The sequence below is a fragment of the Manis pentadactyla genome, chromosome 12 (genome assembly GCF_030020395.1).
Source record: "Manis pentadactyla isolate mManPen7 chromosome 12, mManPen7.hap1, whole genome shotgun sequence".
NCBI classification, from domain to species: Eukaryota; Metazoa; Chordata; class Mammalia; order Pholidota; family Manidae; genus Manis; species Manis pentadactyla.
The window spans coordinates 106,856,991-106,870,307 of record NC_080030.1 but is presented as its reverse complement, the minus strand read 5'-3'; the positions used below and the strand labels follow the sequence as shown (position 1 = coordinate 106,870,307).

Below are 13,317 nucleotides of genomic sequence, written 5' to 3'. Positions count from 1 at the left end.
GGGTGGTAACAGAAAGGCACACGTGCACATCAAAAACGGAGTAAACAACTCTGGCAGTCAAGTAAAAGAAGGGGAGAGATCACACTTGTCACTCAAAACTGCATTTTGCTGTCCTCTCTATCATATTGAATGGAAAGATCCAGCTCAGACCCAAATTCTTCACTCCCCAGTAACAACTGCAGGAAAAAATATTTCCCTGATGAAAGCTAATTCCAAATAAAGAGAAAATAGTGCCTCAACGGCATGGGATAAACATTTATTGCCACTTTTGGGAAGAAAGAGTGAATCTCACAGTACAAGAGAAGGGATTAGGGATAAGATTCCTTGGCGGGAGTTTTTCCAAATAAAAGAATGCTTCCCAAATCTTCAAAGCTCTAAGTGCTGAGCATATTTACATAGAAATAGGTAAGAAAAAATACTTGTCTGTTTCTGAACAGATAGGATTCCACACCTTTCATAATACAGCACATACATTCACAAATGCCTTAAAATATTTATAGCTTAAATGTCCCTGCTACGAATACTTAAGAACAGAATTTTAGTATCTATTTTCTTGGTCCCTAGCAGGCCCTTGTACATTGATTTTCAAATATGTGATGAACGAACAGAAAGCTACGCTGAATGAGCATAACCGTTTCTGAAAGAAGGACATGAACGACTCATCATCCCTCCCTCTTCTCATTTTATAAAAACCCCACATAAATGGTAATATGTTGCTACTCACCGATGCATCTGAGAACGACAACCCAGAAAAAGAAACGTTCGGGTCAAACCGGCTGGATTTGAAAAGACCCATGAAGTCTGGGTCACTGTTTCCACCGCTGGACGAGTTTGACTTAAGGACACTTTCAATGTGATTAGCCTTTAACCTATCCTCGTTGTTTTTTGGTTTTGAAAATTCAGAAAACTTAGTTTCTGGTGAGTGTAGGTTGCTTCGTGAATCCAGATCCTTTCTGGCTTCCTCTTTTTGCGGGTCTTTTTCCATGTAGCTTGGACTTTTCAAACCTGAATGAGATGTGCTTGATGAGTCGAAGGTGAAGACCTTTAAGCAGGGCGGCAGATGTGGGCGATCGTTGTCTGAACCGCAGGGCGTGGCACCCTCCACCAGGGACCGCGCCTCAGCAGACCGAGAAAGGGAACTGCTCTGAGAAACGCTGAAAGACGTGGTCATAGTATTGACTGACGTGACGGAGGGAGAAAAGATTCTGTCTTGGGGTAGAGAAGATAACATGCCTGAGAAAAGGGCACTTTTTTCTAGCCTAGATCTCTTAACCCCACCATTTGCGACATCCCTGTTCTCTTTGTCATTCATTTCCGGAGTTGCCAGGGGTCCGTCCTTCCCGTTAGGGTGAGCGAGCAAGGATTGGAGGAGGGCGCTCTGCTCGGCAGACGCACGCTTCGGCCTCAGTTTAGATTTTGTGTCAAAGTTCTGCATCAAATGTAAAGCTGGTGACATGTCCGTCTGGCTTTCCCTTTTCTTCCCCAAACCAAAGGTAAACAGGTTGGGATCAAACACCTTTTCTAAATTGTCCTCATGGATGGGGGGCATGGCAAAGTGAGGGGGGGCAGGGTTTGGCACCCTGGGCTTCTTTTTCTTCTGAGGCACGCACACGATGCTGTCCATCTTTCTGATAATTTCAGTGAATTTTTCCATATCAGAGGAAGAATCAAATACACTATCATCACTCCCAGCAGACGTGTTCAGAAGACTGGCAGGGCTGTCCTGGCCCTGCGCACTTTGATCTGGCCTTTGCATGGGTTCTGAATGATTTCTAGTGCCGGGGGGGTTGGCGGCACCGGATTCAACCTGTGTGGGTTTTCCGTTGCCCTGACTTTGAGCTCCCACAAGCGGAGTTTCCTCTGATGCTGGCGGCACGGCTTGTGAGCCCCATTTGGCTCCGTGTTCCTCTCTGCAATGAATGTGCTTGAGTGACGGGCTCTTACTGCCCGGGACTTCCTCTTTCGGGAGAGCACGGCTTGCAAGGGAAACCACTTCAAGTTCATTACTGTGACTGCTCGGCAACTGCCCTTCTCTGACTTCAGAGCTCTCTGCGATGATCTGGGAGCTCACATCCTGCGGGCTGTCCACAGGCAGCATGAAGGACCTGACCTGCACAAGAACCTTGGATGGACACTCAACGCCGGCAGCTTCTGGGCCTTGCTTTGTGGACAAAGGAGAGCTTGCTTCTCCACCTCCGCCTCCTCCCGTAAGTTTGGAGGGGGACGTCTTCTCATTATTCTGAGGAGACGCAGGCACAGTATAGTCTCCTGACACTTTGAGATCAGTGCACAGAACATGACTTATGGGAGCTTGAGAACACCCATCCTCAGGAACATGCAGAGGAATGGGTGCAGGCCGGGGAAGAGAACACCCATTAGATGACTCAGCAGGGGGTTGTGAGTCAGAAAGTGCGTCCTGTGGCTCTGGTGTGGCTGTCGGAGGGGAACCTCTGGTACCCAAGATGGAGGAGCTGTTTTCAAGTACAAGTCCTTTGCTGTCAGCTGCCGTTGCTTCGTCCTCTCCTGCCAGCTTGTGGTCGTTGACAGGAATCAGAGCGGTGACCGCTGGCTCGGCAGGGCCATCAGCATCTGTTTGCACATCTGCTTTACCACTGTGGCTAAGCTGAGGACCTAGAGCCTGGCCCGCTGGAGGCTGGCCTTCCATCCCTCCCGCGCTGGGACTCCCGGGCGCCCGTGGAATCTCTTCCTCTGGGAGAATGACTTTGGCTTCTGCAGAGGCTTCCTTCACCAGCACGCCATTCAGGTGGCTGTTGGTGCTGATTTTCTTTTCTGGTTGCTCCATTTCCTTGGCTTTTTTGGCTAAGTTGAGCTTTGCCCTCCCCACGAATGTTTTACTAGAGGCAGGAGTGTTCCTCACGCCCCGGACGTCAGCATGCCTGGGGCTACTGTTTGCCCGCTTATTCTCAAACAAGGAGATTTTGGTGGCAGTGTTTCCTTTATGAACTGGCTGGCTAAGTGGATTAGGTTCGTTTCCCAAACTGTCAAGATTCTTCGGGGTTTTAAGATTTAGTTCCACATGTTTGGGCTTGGCAGGGCTGCAAGAATAAAACAGTAGGATAAAATTATTGACCTACTTTAAAAAGTGAACATGGTGATTTATTATAAAACAATGAAAAGCCATCATCTTTCTGGTATGTAACATTTGTTTTTTTAGGAAGCAATTTTTAAACAATCTAAGCACACTATCAACTTGTTTTTAATGGATGCTTTTCTTCTGTATGATAATTGAGAACATATATAGCTAATAAGTCCAGAGATGGGAGGTTGAGCAGTTTATCAAGTACCTAGTATGAAAAGCACAATATTTGGTACTAGAGCTGGAATACACTTGGGGTCTGAAGAACATTAAAAGAACAAATATTTAATGCACTCCCCTACTTCAAATATGTAAATGATCTCCCTAAATATCAACTGTGTATTTTTTATAACTTTTCTTACATCTCAGAAGGCTAGATTATTTTTAAAAAGTACTATTTACTTCTTTGTATATATTTTATTCCCTTCTTTCTTCCCCCATAAAACTGCTTTCCTATTATACAGTTGTGTTCACAATAGAACACTTGGAAAATAATAAAAAATAAAAAATATTTATTAATCCTACCACTCAAACTCCCTGGTAACATTTTAGTATGCATAGTAAAATGTTTTTAATAGAATTGAGATTATTCTGTTCATAGAGTTTGGTATCTTGCCTTTAAAAAAAAGATTACTTAACCTTATATTCAATATGTTCAAGCTACTAAGATTTCTATTTGAGTTTTCATAATGTCTGCAAAAAAGCCCATCAGATGGATGGACTATAACGTACTTATCAATGACTCAATTGCTGACTTTGTCACAACCGTTTGGGCAGAGTCTCCCTTCTCAGGTTTCTTGGGCATAATTACCCCCTGAAGGAAATCCCAAGTCTTTGAATGTATATGCTGTTCTCTTTCTGAGAAACAGAACGTTCCCTGCTGTTGGCAGGTTCAGGTTCTGGTCTGGTCCTGGCTCTGACACTGATTACCTGCATGAACTTGGTTACGTTACTCTAACTCACCAGACACTTCCTTCTCTATGTGTAAAAAACACAAACAGAAAGCCACTGGATGGTTTAGAAGGGAGAGGGCTCCTCACCACCCCCACCATCCCAACTGCTCCCCTCCCTCGAGTTGTGCTGGAAGGAACCCTCGGGAGTCCCTCAGGGGCTGCAGCTGGGGACAGCAGAGACCTAGGGACAGCGAGGGCTGTCTGCCAGTCACCCTCCTCCAGCCCACGTCACTCCTATTTGACTGACTGTCTCCCGTATCACTGTAATACAAGCTTTCCTAGAAGAATGGTCTCCAAAACTGAAAACAGAACCAGGAATGTCTACAGCTTTGGTCTAGTGGTTTGTAAACTGCAGGTCTAATAACCACTAACATTCACTGATTACCAAGTACTTGAAAAACACTTTCTATGGCCTGCCTAAGGTACAATTTCATGCATTCTCTTTTGAGATAAGGAAGCTGAGGCCTAGAGAAGGTGAGCAATTTGTTTGAAGTCACACAGTAAGTGGCAAGGCCAGGATTGGAGGCCGGTGTTCTGGCTGCTGATGTCACACCCCTGGCCACTCCACTTATTCTGCCTCCTCCGACAGGGGCCACACTAGCCTCATCTCAGTGACCGCCTCTGGTGCTTTCCAAGTTTCTGAGTCAAGGAGTCAATGAGTTATGACATCTATAAAATAAAATAATCACACTTTAGCCACCACCTCTATAAGGGAAACACAGAGGGGAAAAGCAGCGAATCTCATGCTGTCTCCTGCACGGACCCTCTGGCCTTAGGAAGGCTGGGCTGGAGGAGCCTTCTGAAGGAGCGGGCAGCACAGGGTGGGCGAGGCACCTTATCCTTCTGGATAAAATGAGGCTGCTGAGAAGGCTTGAGAAGTCCTTCCAAATGTAGCATTAAAAATTTAGATTTCATTTTTTAGTATTTTAGATAAAAATTGGATACAGTTTCAAGACTTTCTCCCAGGCAATGTTTTCCCCAATATCTCCGGATGTAAGATTCTAGGCTCCCGCACTGTGGGCCCATATCTTAAATTTAAAAGCAAAATTAACTTTAAGCACTTCCTTAACAATTAAGTTCTAAAACCAGTGAGCTGATTAGAAATAGCTTACACATGCTATCAGTTAATGAGGCACGTTCACAGACCAGGGAACATACACTTTAAAAAGTCCCACTAATCAGCTCAAGGAATAACATGGAATCTACCAGTTAGCCACCAAGCTTCCTTAAGGACAGAAAACGCTCATCTTCACATTAAAGAGTTACACCAAGATGAAAATATATTTTACAACCAAACCTTCTGTGCTATTAAGTTGCTACCGAGTCACTACAATTAACCTAGCTCAAAATGATTAAAAGGAAGGCTCCCATAATTCATGTTGTAAAGCCTTTGTTATAATGTGAGAGGGGGAAAATAGTCTCGAGTCTAAAAAGCCATGGCTGCAATTAATGAGAGGGAACTTCTTATTCTAAACATAACCTTTTATGAATCTCAGCATTTAATACTTGTTAGAGAACTGAACACATACTTTTTCTAACGATCAAGAAACAGTGCATCATAGTCATTTTTCAGGAAATGTAAGATAGTTTTAACTGTAAACTTCAGACTGAAATTGTTTTAAAAATAATCTGAGAAACATCTTTTCTCGAAATACAAAGGTAAAAGCAAAGGGTCTGAAAAAACCCATTAGTCAAACAGGAAAGGACTAAAAAGAATGATTAGTTTTCCATTTCAATAGTTTGCCAACTTCTCAAGTATAGGCCTGTGGAAAACAAAATTAAATAAACTGAGTGTCTGGCAAAGGAAACACTTAGGTTGAAAATAATCAGAAAAAGACCTTGGGTTTAGTTTTATTACAGGAAACAGCACTTCATTGTAAGGTGGGCTTGCCAAGCTTTGTTTACCCTGCCTCTTCGTGAGACATTTCTGGTTTTCCTCCTGAGTATTCCGCTTGGAAGACAGGTGAGGCGTCCTTAATCAGGCGCACAGCTCCGTTTCTCTAAGGCTCGCGCTTAGGTCTGGAAGTTCGTTCAGTCCTACCGGCCTCTACAAATAATGGGCATCATTCACGAGGGCTCTTCCCCCAGGCTGCCTACAGAATAAACAGCTGACTATATCAAAGGTCTCCAGGTTTGCAGCTGGTGAGGAAGCTCGAGTTACTCATTAAGCAGATTTTCCTCTCCAGTGTTTACCAAACAGACCTCCTACTCTACAGCTCACTTACGCAAGAATTCAAATAGAATGAAACCATTCAGTTCAAGAAGGATCAATGTGACAATGCCAGCTCTTTTCATAAACCTGTGAATGTAGGAAGAACTTAAGCAGTTTAGCCACTCCTGTTTAAAATGCACTAACTGGGAGTTGGCGGGGTGACGTGCAGGAAGGGGGAGGAGCTTGAGAGTTTCCCAGAGTGCCCTCCCTATCCTGATCGTCTATGCAAATCACTTTTACCGAGGCACAAGGCCCATCTCCTCCAAAAAACCAGCAGTAAGTCCATCCTTTGACCTCCCTAGCTTTTATGGACGGTAACACCCACTGAGCAGTTTAACAGTTGCCATCTCATATCGTTACTTGCTTTGTTTGCATCTTGCGTACTAGAGTGGGCCATAAAGTTGTCAAGGGCAATATAATGAATCACAGTTGTGGTGTTTTCCCATAGTTCCTAGGACAGTACCATGCACGGAAGGTACTCGATAAATACTTGAGAAAAAAAAATCAATGAACTTAATCGTTAGTGGTCACAGTCTATTGCTGAGCGGACTCCTAAGCTGTCCCTTCATTTAGCACCTGGTCGCCCAGTAAGAACACTGATCTTTCTTCATTGTGATCACTGAAAATTGCTTTTCACCCTATAAGCAAACATATCACCAGACTCCCAGACATAAAGGGGAGTTAGCAACCAAGATATTAGATTTAAAAAAAAAACAAAAAAACCTTTAGGCCAATTACGCACGAAACTCCATCAAAGATTCTGTGAATTCTGTCAAACTCACACCGGCAAAGCTCTTGGGTCCCACTGAACCTACACGTTTCAAATTCACTGCAGGCGTTTTAATGTGTCCTACCCAGCAGTGCCGCTGTGCATTTTGGAGAAAGCAGAGAATTAACTCATGTCGAGCGCACAGTCGTCCACGGTGTGTGTAAACAGTGAGCCACAAGCACCATCTCATTTGTACATTCATTTAGCTTAAACCTTATATTAACCGCCGTAGGCTCTCGCACGTGTCCTGTCCAAACCGTGGCTGCGTTCGCCCCTCACTACCTCCATTTCAAGCGAGCTGAGAAAGTTGCCCCGAGGGCCCGCCGGGTACTTACAGCGTCACCTTGGTGGTTACCGTCGACCTGCCGGCGCCGAAGGGGCTCCTGGGCTTCGGACCCTCGGCGTCGGCCGCGGCCGGCCTGCCCTGCTCCGCGGCGCGGCCGTCCCAGTGGGCGGGCAGCGGGCCCCGCTTGTGCTCCGGCCTGATCTCGGGCAGCAACGAGCAGCTCCGCACGGGCAGCTCGCGGGGCCCGGCCCGCGCCGCCTCAACGCTGCCCCCCGCGGGGCCCGGGGCGGCCTGCGACGGGGGGTCCGGACGCGCGGGAGCCCGCGGGCCTCCGGCGGGCGCGGCCTCGGGCCCGCGGCCCCGAGCCCTCCTCTTGGTGGGGGACGCGGCCGGCGGCGGTCTGCTCCGGTCCTGCTCGCCGCGAAGCGGCGCCCTGGGCCCGGGGCTGGGCCTGGGCTCGGCGCTTGCGCCCGGGGCAACGCCCCCGTCGGCGGCCGCCCGCGGGGATCTCACTTTCCGGTCGGCAGCCGCGTCGTCGTCGGGCGCGCAGCCGGGCAGCACCGCGTCGGCGCCGGGGGAGGTGGCGAGCCTCTGCGACCTCCGCCGCCTGCCCGCCCTGCGGCCGCCCGCCCTCCGGTCCATGTCGTCCGAGTCGCCGTCGCCCTCGGGCTCCGCGGTGCCGGCCGCCGGCTCGGCCGCGCGCGCCTCCTCGCTCTTGCTCAGGTAGATGTCCAACGTGAGCACCGTGGCGGGCTGCGCGCGCCCTCGTGGCCCGGCCTCACCGTCGGCCTGCGCGCGCTCGGCGGGAGGGGGCGCCGGGGGGGCGGCGGCGGCGGCCTCGGGGGGCTGGCGGCGCGCGTCCCGGGGCTCGGGGGAGCCTCCGCCCGCGCGCACGTGGGGCGCCCCGTCCGCCAACTCGCCCGGTCCTCCGGCGGGCCGACGCCGGGTAGGCGAGCCCGGCACGCCCCCCGCGCCCCGGGCTGTCTCGGGTTCGCCGCCCCCGCCGGGCGCGGCGTCCTCCCCCGGACCGTGGGCGAGTGCGTCTGCTTGCTCTCGCCCGGAGGGCTTCTCGGCGGAGGAATGCAGCTGCTCGGGGGAGGAATGCAGCTGCTCGGCGGCGGCGTCTGCGGCCGACTCTCCTCCTGCCTCCAGAGGCTCTAATTGGGGTGAATCACCGCCGGGGCCCTGCTGCACGGCGGCCGCGCGGGCGCCCGGGCCAGGTGGCAGCTCGGCGTCCGGGGGCGCCGCCGGGGCCCGGGTCTCGGTCCGCCCGCCCTCGGGGGCCGGGGGCTCCGCGCGTGGGTCGGCCGGCTCCGGCGGGCTGGCCTGAGGCTCAGCCTTCGCGCGCTCCCTGTCGGGGAGTTTGGGGGAGGTCACATCTCGGGGAGGCGCTGGCTTGGCATTCGAGCTGGGGGGACCCTCTAACTCGTTTCTGGTGTTTCTTCTCCGTCCCGGCGTGAACAAATTCCCAAGTTTCCCCAAAACTGGCTTCCTTTTGTTCTCTTCTGGTGGTTGTGCTCTAGACTGAAAAACAAAAGGGGGTGGGGAGAGAATATATGAGAATCCGACTTTTTCCTCCTTATTAGTAGGTGCGTTAGGGAACTACAAGCCGAATAACAGGCCAGAGCTTCTCACTGAAAATGGGAGAGTTGTTTTTGTTGCGCTCATCCCAACAAAATTAACTCGGATTTTACTTCTCTGATTTTTCTTAAGCACCATCTATGATTGGCGATACTCAGGTAACATTTCCTTTCACTGTGATTCTTGTGCTTTAAATGAAAATCCGGAGGGCCCAAAAAATTACATATACAAAATAAACAATTCCTGGATCACTCCAGCTTTTGCCTTTTACTTCCCTCAATAAAGATGCAACTTCAAAACAGCCCTGTGCGACTGTAGAGCAGCAGTGGACGCGCTCAAGTATCTCAAGGCGGATTTTTTCCTGAACCATCATCACCCTCCTTGTGGGAGGGAGGCTGAGAAGCCACGTGGGTTCAACGTAATTGCAAACGGCAGCCTTCAGGAGGCAGGATGCGAGCACCTGGGCCCGCCCTCCGCAGACCTGTGGTTCCCGCGCGCCTGCGCTGCTCCAGGGGGACCGGCACACGGGCCTCAAACGCCTGCCCCACCCAACCGGTCCAACCCCGCGGGTTCCCAGGGGTGCGAATTGGGAAGGCACCCGGGGGAAGGAGGGCGAGCTCCGCACACCTCCCCTCCCGTCCGGGACCTCAGCCCTGGGACGCGCCCGGCCGGTGCCCTAGCGCCATGGGAGGGGGCCAGGGAAGGGGCAGGTCCTGCTCAAATAGCCCGCAGCCGAACGGCTCCCGCCTGGAGTCCGCACCGGCCAGGAGGGCTCCTGGAACGAGTCCGTGAAAGCCAGCCCGCCGGTGGGCGCCGCGGCGCGCGGGGAGGGGAGGTGCGCGGCCCTGTGGAGGGAGCAAGCGCGAGCTGGGAGCCCACCTGGGCTCCTAGGTGGGGGGAAGCATGCTTGGGTAGCGACCCAGTGAAAACTAGCCAAAATAAACCAAATTTCATTTAGGTTATATGCAGCCAGTGGACTTTGGAGATGGTGGGAAATAGGAAAGACTAAGATAAAGCTTGGAATTAACAGGCTCAGCAAGCATTTATGGAGACAGTCCTGGCACTGAAACATCATGTAATTCTGCAACAGCCCGGTGAGGTGTTACCCCACCGCGGGGATGAGAAAGCGCAGCTTGGACAGCCAGGAGACTTACAGTGTGCGATGGGGGAGGGGCAGTAAAGTCAGCGTTCAAACCCATGTCCTCAGCCTCCAGCCTGTGCTCCCAAAGGGGCCGTCAGACGATATGGAGGTACCGTGGGTACCCCTGAGAAAGTCAGCCTGGAGGAACAGATTGGTGGCCACATACTCCCAGAAATAGCTCCTGAGGAAGCAACTCATAAATCAGGTTTACCCACAAACTCCAGAGGTGATTCTTCTGGTTTGAGATGCACCTGCTGGGAGCTTTGGAACTAGACAGCCGCTCCACGAAGGGATGGAACGATTTTGCAGCCCCTGGGAGCTTTTGTGACTGAGCTGATATGATCTCCTCAGCATAACCAGGTTTTGATTAATAATTCAATTCTTTAATGGTTATATAAATAATACAGGAATAATTCACAGTGTAATTTGGTAAAAAATAAATACATTAAAATATTCCAAATTCCTAAGGAATATATTTGGACTCTTTTACTATGCATTATTAAAAGACAAATGACCAAAGATGGAGTCACTCATGTTAATGACCCTGTGTTAGGAAACCAAGATTTAGTACCCATCCTAACAAGGAATGTAACCTTTAACTGGTCAATATGGGACTCCCTAGTCACCACTAGGAAATTTAGTGATAGAGCCTTGTCTGTACATGAATGTCCATTCCCCCTCAGAGGGCAATCTTGTCTAAAACAGTGGAGACTCTGTTAATATTTTCCTTTCTTCCCCCTATTCCCTCTTTACCTTTAACACATTTCCTCCTCTGAAGCTCAACAAAACTCCCCTTAACCTGTTAGATGAAATGATGCCTGATTCATGAACCAATTAATTAGGCAATCAGATCGTTAAATTTACTTGGTTGAATTTTTGTTATTTAACAGTCAATGGTATTACATGATTTTAAACATAATTCAAGTTTACTGAGGCTCCTTATGTGCTAGACACTTGCTAAGTGATTTACATAGATTCTCATCTAATTCTCCTAATAGCCCTTAAGATAGATACTCTCTTTATGCCCATTGGCCAAGGGTGCTTATCCCTGCCCCAGGTCCCACGGCCAGTGGTCTCTAACTCTGGAGGGGAGCTCTTTCTTTTGCCGGGACAGGTCTTCAAGCACATCCTGAAAAGGAAACTAGATTGGAGTTGATTGGCTCAATTCTAGCCTGGGTCAAAAGAAAACAGCTAAGCGTATGTATGATTCTGTCTTGCTGATCATGTTGCAATCTATTTTTCCCATGTGGTTGAAATATACCTCATCAGCAGCCCTCTGTGCTCAGTCCAGGCATTTTTTCATTTTTGGCTCTAACTGCTTTTTACAAAACCGGTTGCTCTTCTTAAACTTGGCTTCATCAACGAGTTGACTTCTCCCCCACTTCCCCAAGGGGCAGCCAGTTTCTCACCTGCCAGGCTGCTCTGTCTATTGAACTTCCTAGAATGGCAGAGTTTTATTTGTCTGTACATGAATGTTCACAGCAGTTTCATTCAGAATAGTCAAAAACTGGACACAAATGCCTTCTAACTGGTGGGTGGATAAACAAATTGCTGTACATCCATGCAATAGAATACTACTCAGCCATACAAAGGACTGGACTCCTAAAACATGTAACAACATGGATAATTCTCAAAAACATTATGCCAAGTGGGAGAGGCCAGACTCAAAAGGTTACATACTGTAGGGTTCCAATTATATGATAATTAAAGATAATGCAAATCTCTATCATCACAGGAAGCAGATCAGGGGTTACCTGGGGTGGGTGGGGTGGAGGAGTGGAGGGGTGCAGGTGTGACTGGGAAGAGCCAGAAAGGAACTTTGAGGGGTACTAGAATGTTCTAGGTCTGGATTGTGGTAATGATTACACATGTATACATGTCTTTCAAAACTCATCAAACTGTACACGTTTTATATGAAGTCTATCTTAATAAAAGTTAAAAATGAAACTTTTCCCTGGAAAATAAGGAGCTGAAACACAATCCATCTGGCTCAGGTGCGCATTTCATAGTTCTTAGTCAAAGGGAGTCTCAAGTCAGGGTGGTGTGCAGAGGCCCAGGCGGCAGGGGCTGCGGGCTGTTCTCTGATTCTCCACCTCCTTGGGGTGGCAGCGCCTGCTATCCACCCGCACCTGCCACCCCGCGAAAGTTCCCTTGGTACAGTTACATGTAATTTCAGGGATTTCTGACATCTCCTTAACTAGTGGGGAACAAAAGATCAGGAAATGCAAGACAAGTTGTTAATATACTACCAAAGCGTTCATACACCAAAATGTTTGGACTTCCAGGCCAAATCGTCGGCTTAGTGCTTGCTTCTTTTCCCCCTAGATTACCTGTTAGAGTCATTGCTTCAAGTTTAGAAATATTTTACCTGACACCATGTTTGCACGTAGAAGAAAAACATGTTGAGCATATTGAAAATGTACTAACATACTGTTTAAAAATAAGTTTTCCACATGTTTCCAACCTTTTCATTGCCCAGCGGAATATAAGCCTGTGAAGAGCAGGAGAAATGTACCGTCTGCATCTCAAACCCTGAGCACAGGGCCTCACAGGCAGAGGCGGAGATAGACTGTTGGCCGCTCCTAGAAGTAGGAATGTCCCCTTCCTTTCAGACAGGGTGTTACCAGCATTCTTGGAGGTGACTTAAAACGTGATCAGGTCTAAGCTAAACAAAACGGAATGGAAATCTTCTCTGCACGGGCAGTGTGGTCAAGAATCTGCAGCTCCTTCTGCACCGGGATTACGGCGGCGGGCACACAACACGCCTGCAGCCGGCTCCTGGCCTGAGCCGGACTTGAGAAAGCAGATCGAGGTCTTTTTACAGGTTCTCACCTGTGCCTCCTGCGGAAATGTGGTCACTCATGTACAGAGCGGCTCTTTTTTGAAAACACTGGTGATTCCCCAAGCGCTCACTTTGATCTCCCTAAGCCACGATGAGGCGTGAGTCCAGCGGACAGTACTGGGAATGATATGATCGGCCACATTACTGCGATAATTCCTGAGGTCCTCAGCATATGTGTAGGTGGGTTTGCCCTGGTGAGGAACTTTCTTTCTGCATAAATATTTTTTTAAATGGCTTAAGTTGCGTGGCTTGAAAAATACAGGGATTTAAGCTACTTTGCCCTTCAACTTCTGAAAGTAAAAACAAGGGTTGAAAAATTCAGCTCAATAAAAGCAAGAAATACTTTCAAACCCTGTGACAATGAAAGAATAAGGATGGAGAGTGGGAGGAGAGAAGGGGGAGAAAAAAAGTCAAAGCTAGAGCGAAAATCTGATGT

The 13,317-nt window shown here is 49.0% G+C and overlaps 1 protein-coding gene and 1 long non-coding RNA gene across 5 annotated transcripts in view; one reads left to right on the top strand and one right to left on the bottom strand.

Moving 5' to 3' along the window:
• CRYBG1 (crystallin beta-gamma domain containing 1) overlaps positions 1-13,317 on the bottom strand; it is a 149,615-nt gene that overhangs the window by 38,825 nt on the left and 97,473 nt on the right. For all 4 annotated transcript variants that reach the window (XR_008992894.1, XM_057489460.1, XM_057489459.1 and 1 more), the window contains 2 exons: positions 7,367-8,841; positions 725-3,056 (listed from right to left, as the gene is read on the bottom strand). Coding sequence is in view for 3 of the 4 variants with exons in the window: in XM_057489460.1 (XP_057345443.1) it covers positions 725-3,056; positions 7,367-8,841 (3,807 nt within the window). In the remaining variant the exon portion in view is untranslated. The remainder of the gene's footprint in view (positions 1-724; positions 3,057-7,366; positions 8,842-13,317) is intronic.
• LOC130679897 (uncharacterized) lies at positions 8,840-10,309 on the top strand. Its single transcript, XR_008992895.1, has 3 exons — positions 8,840-9,056; positions 9,184-9,704; positions 9,857-10,309. It is a non-coding gene; the product is annotated as an uncharacterized LOC130679897 (long non-coding RNA).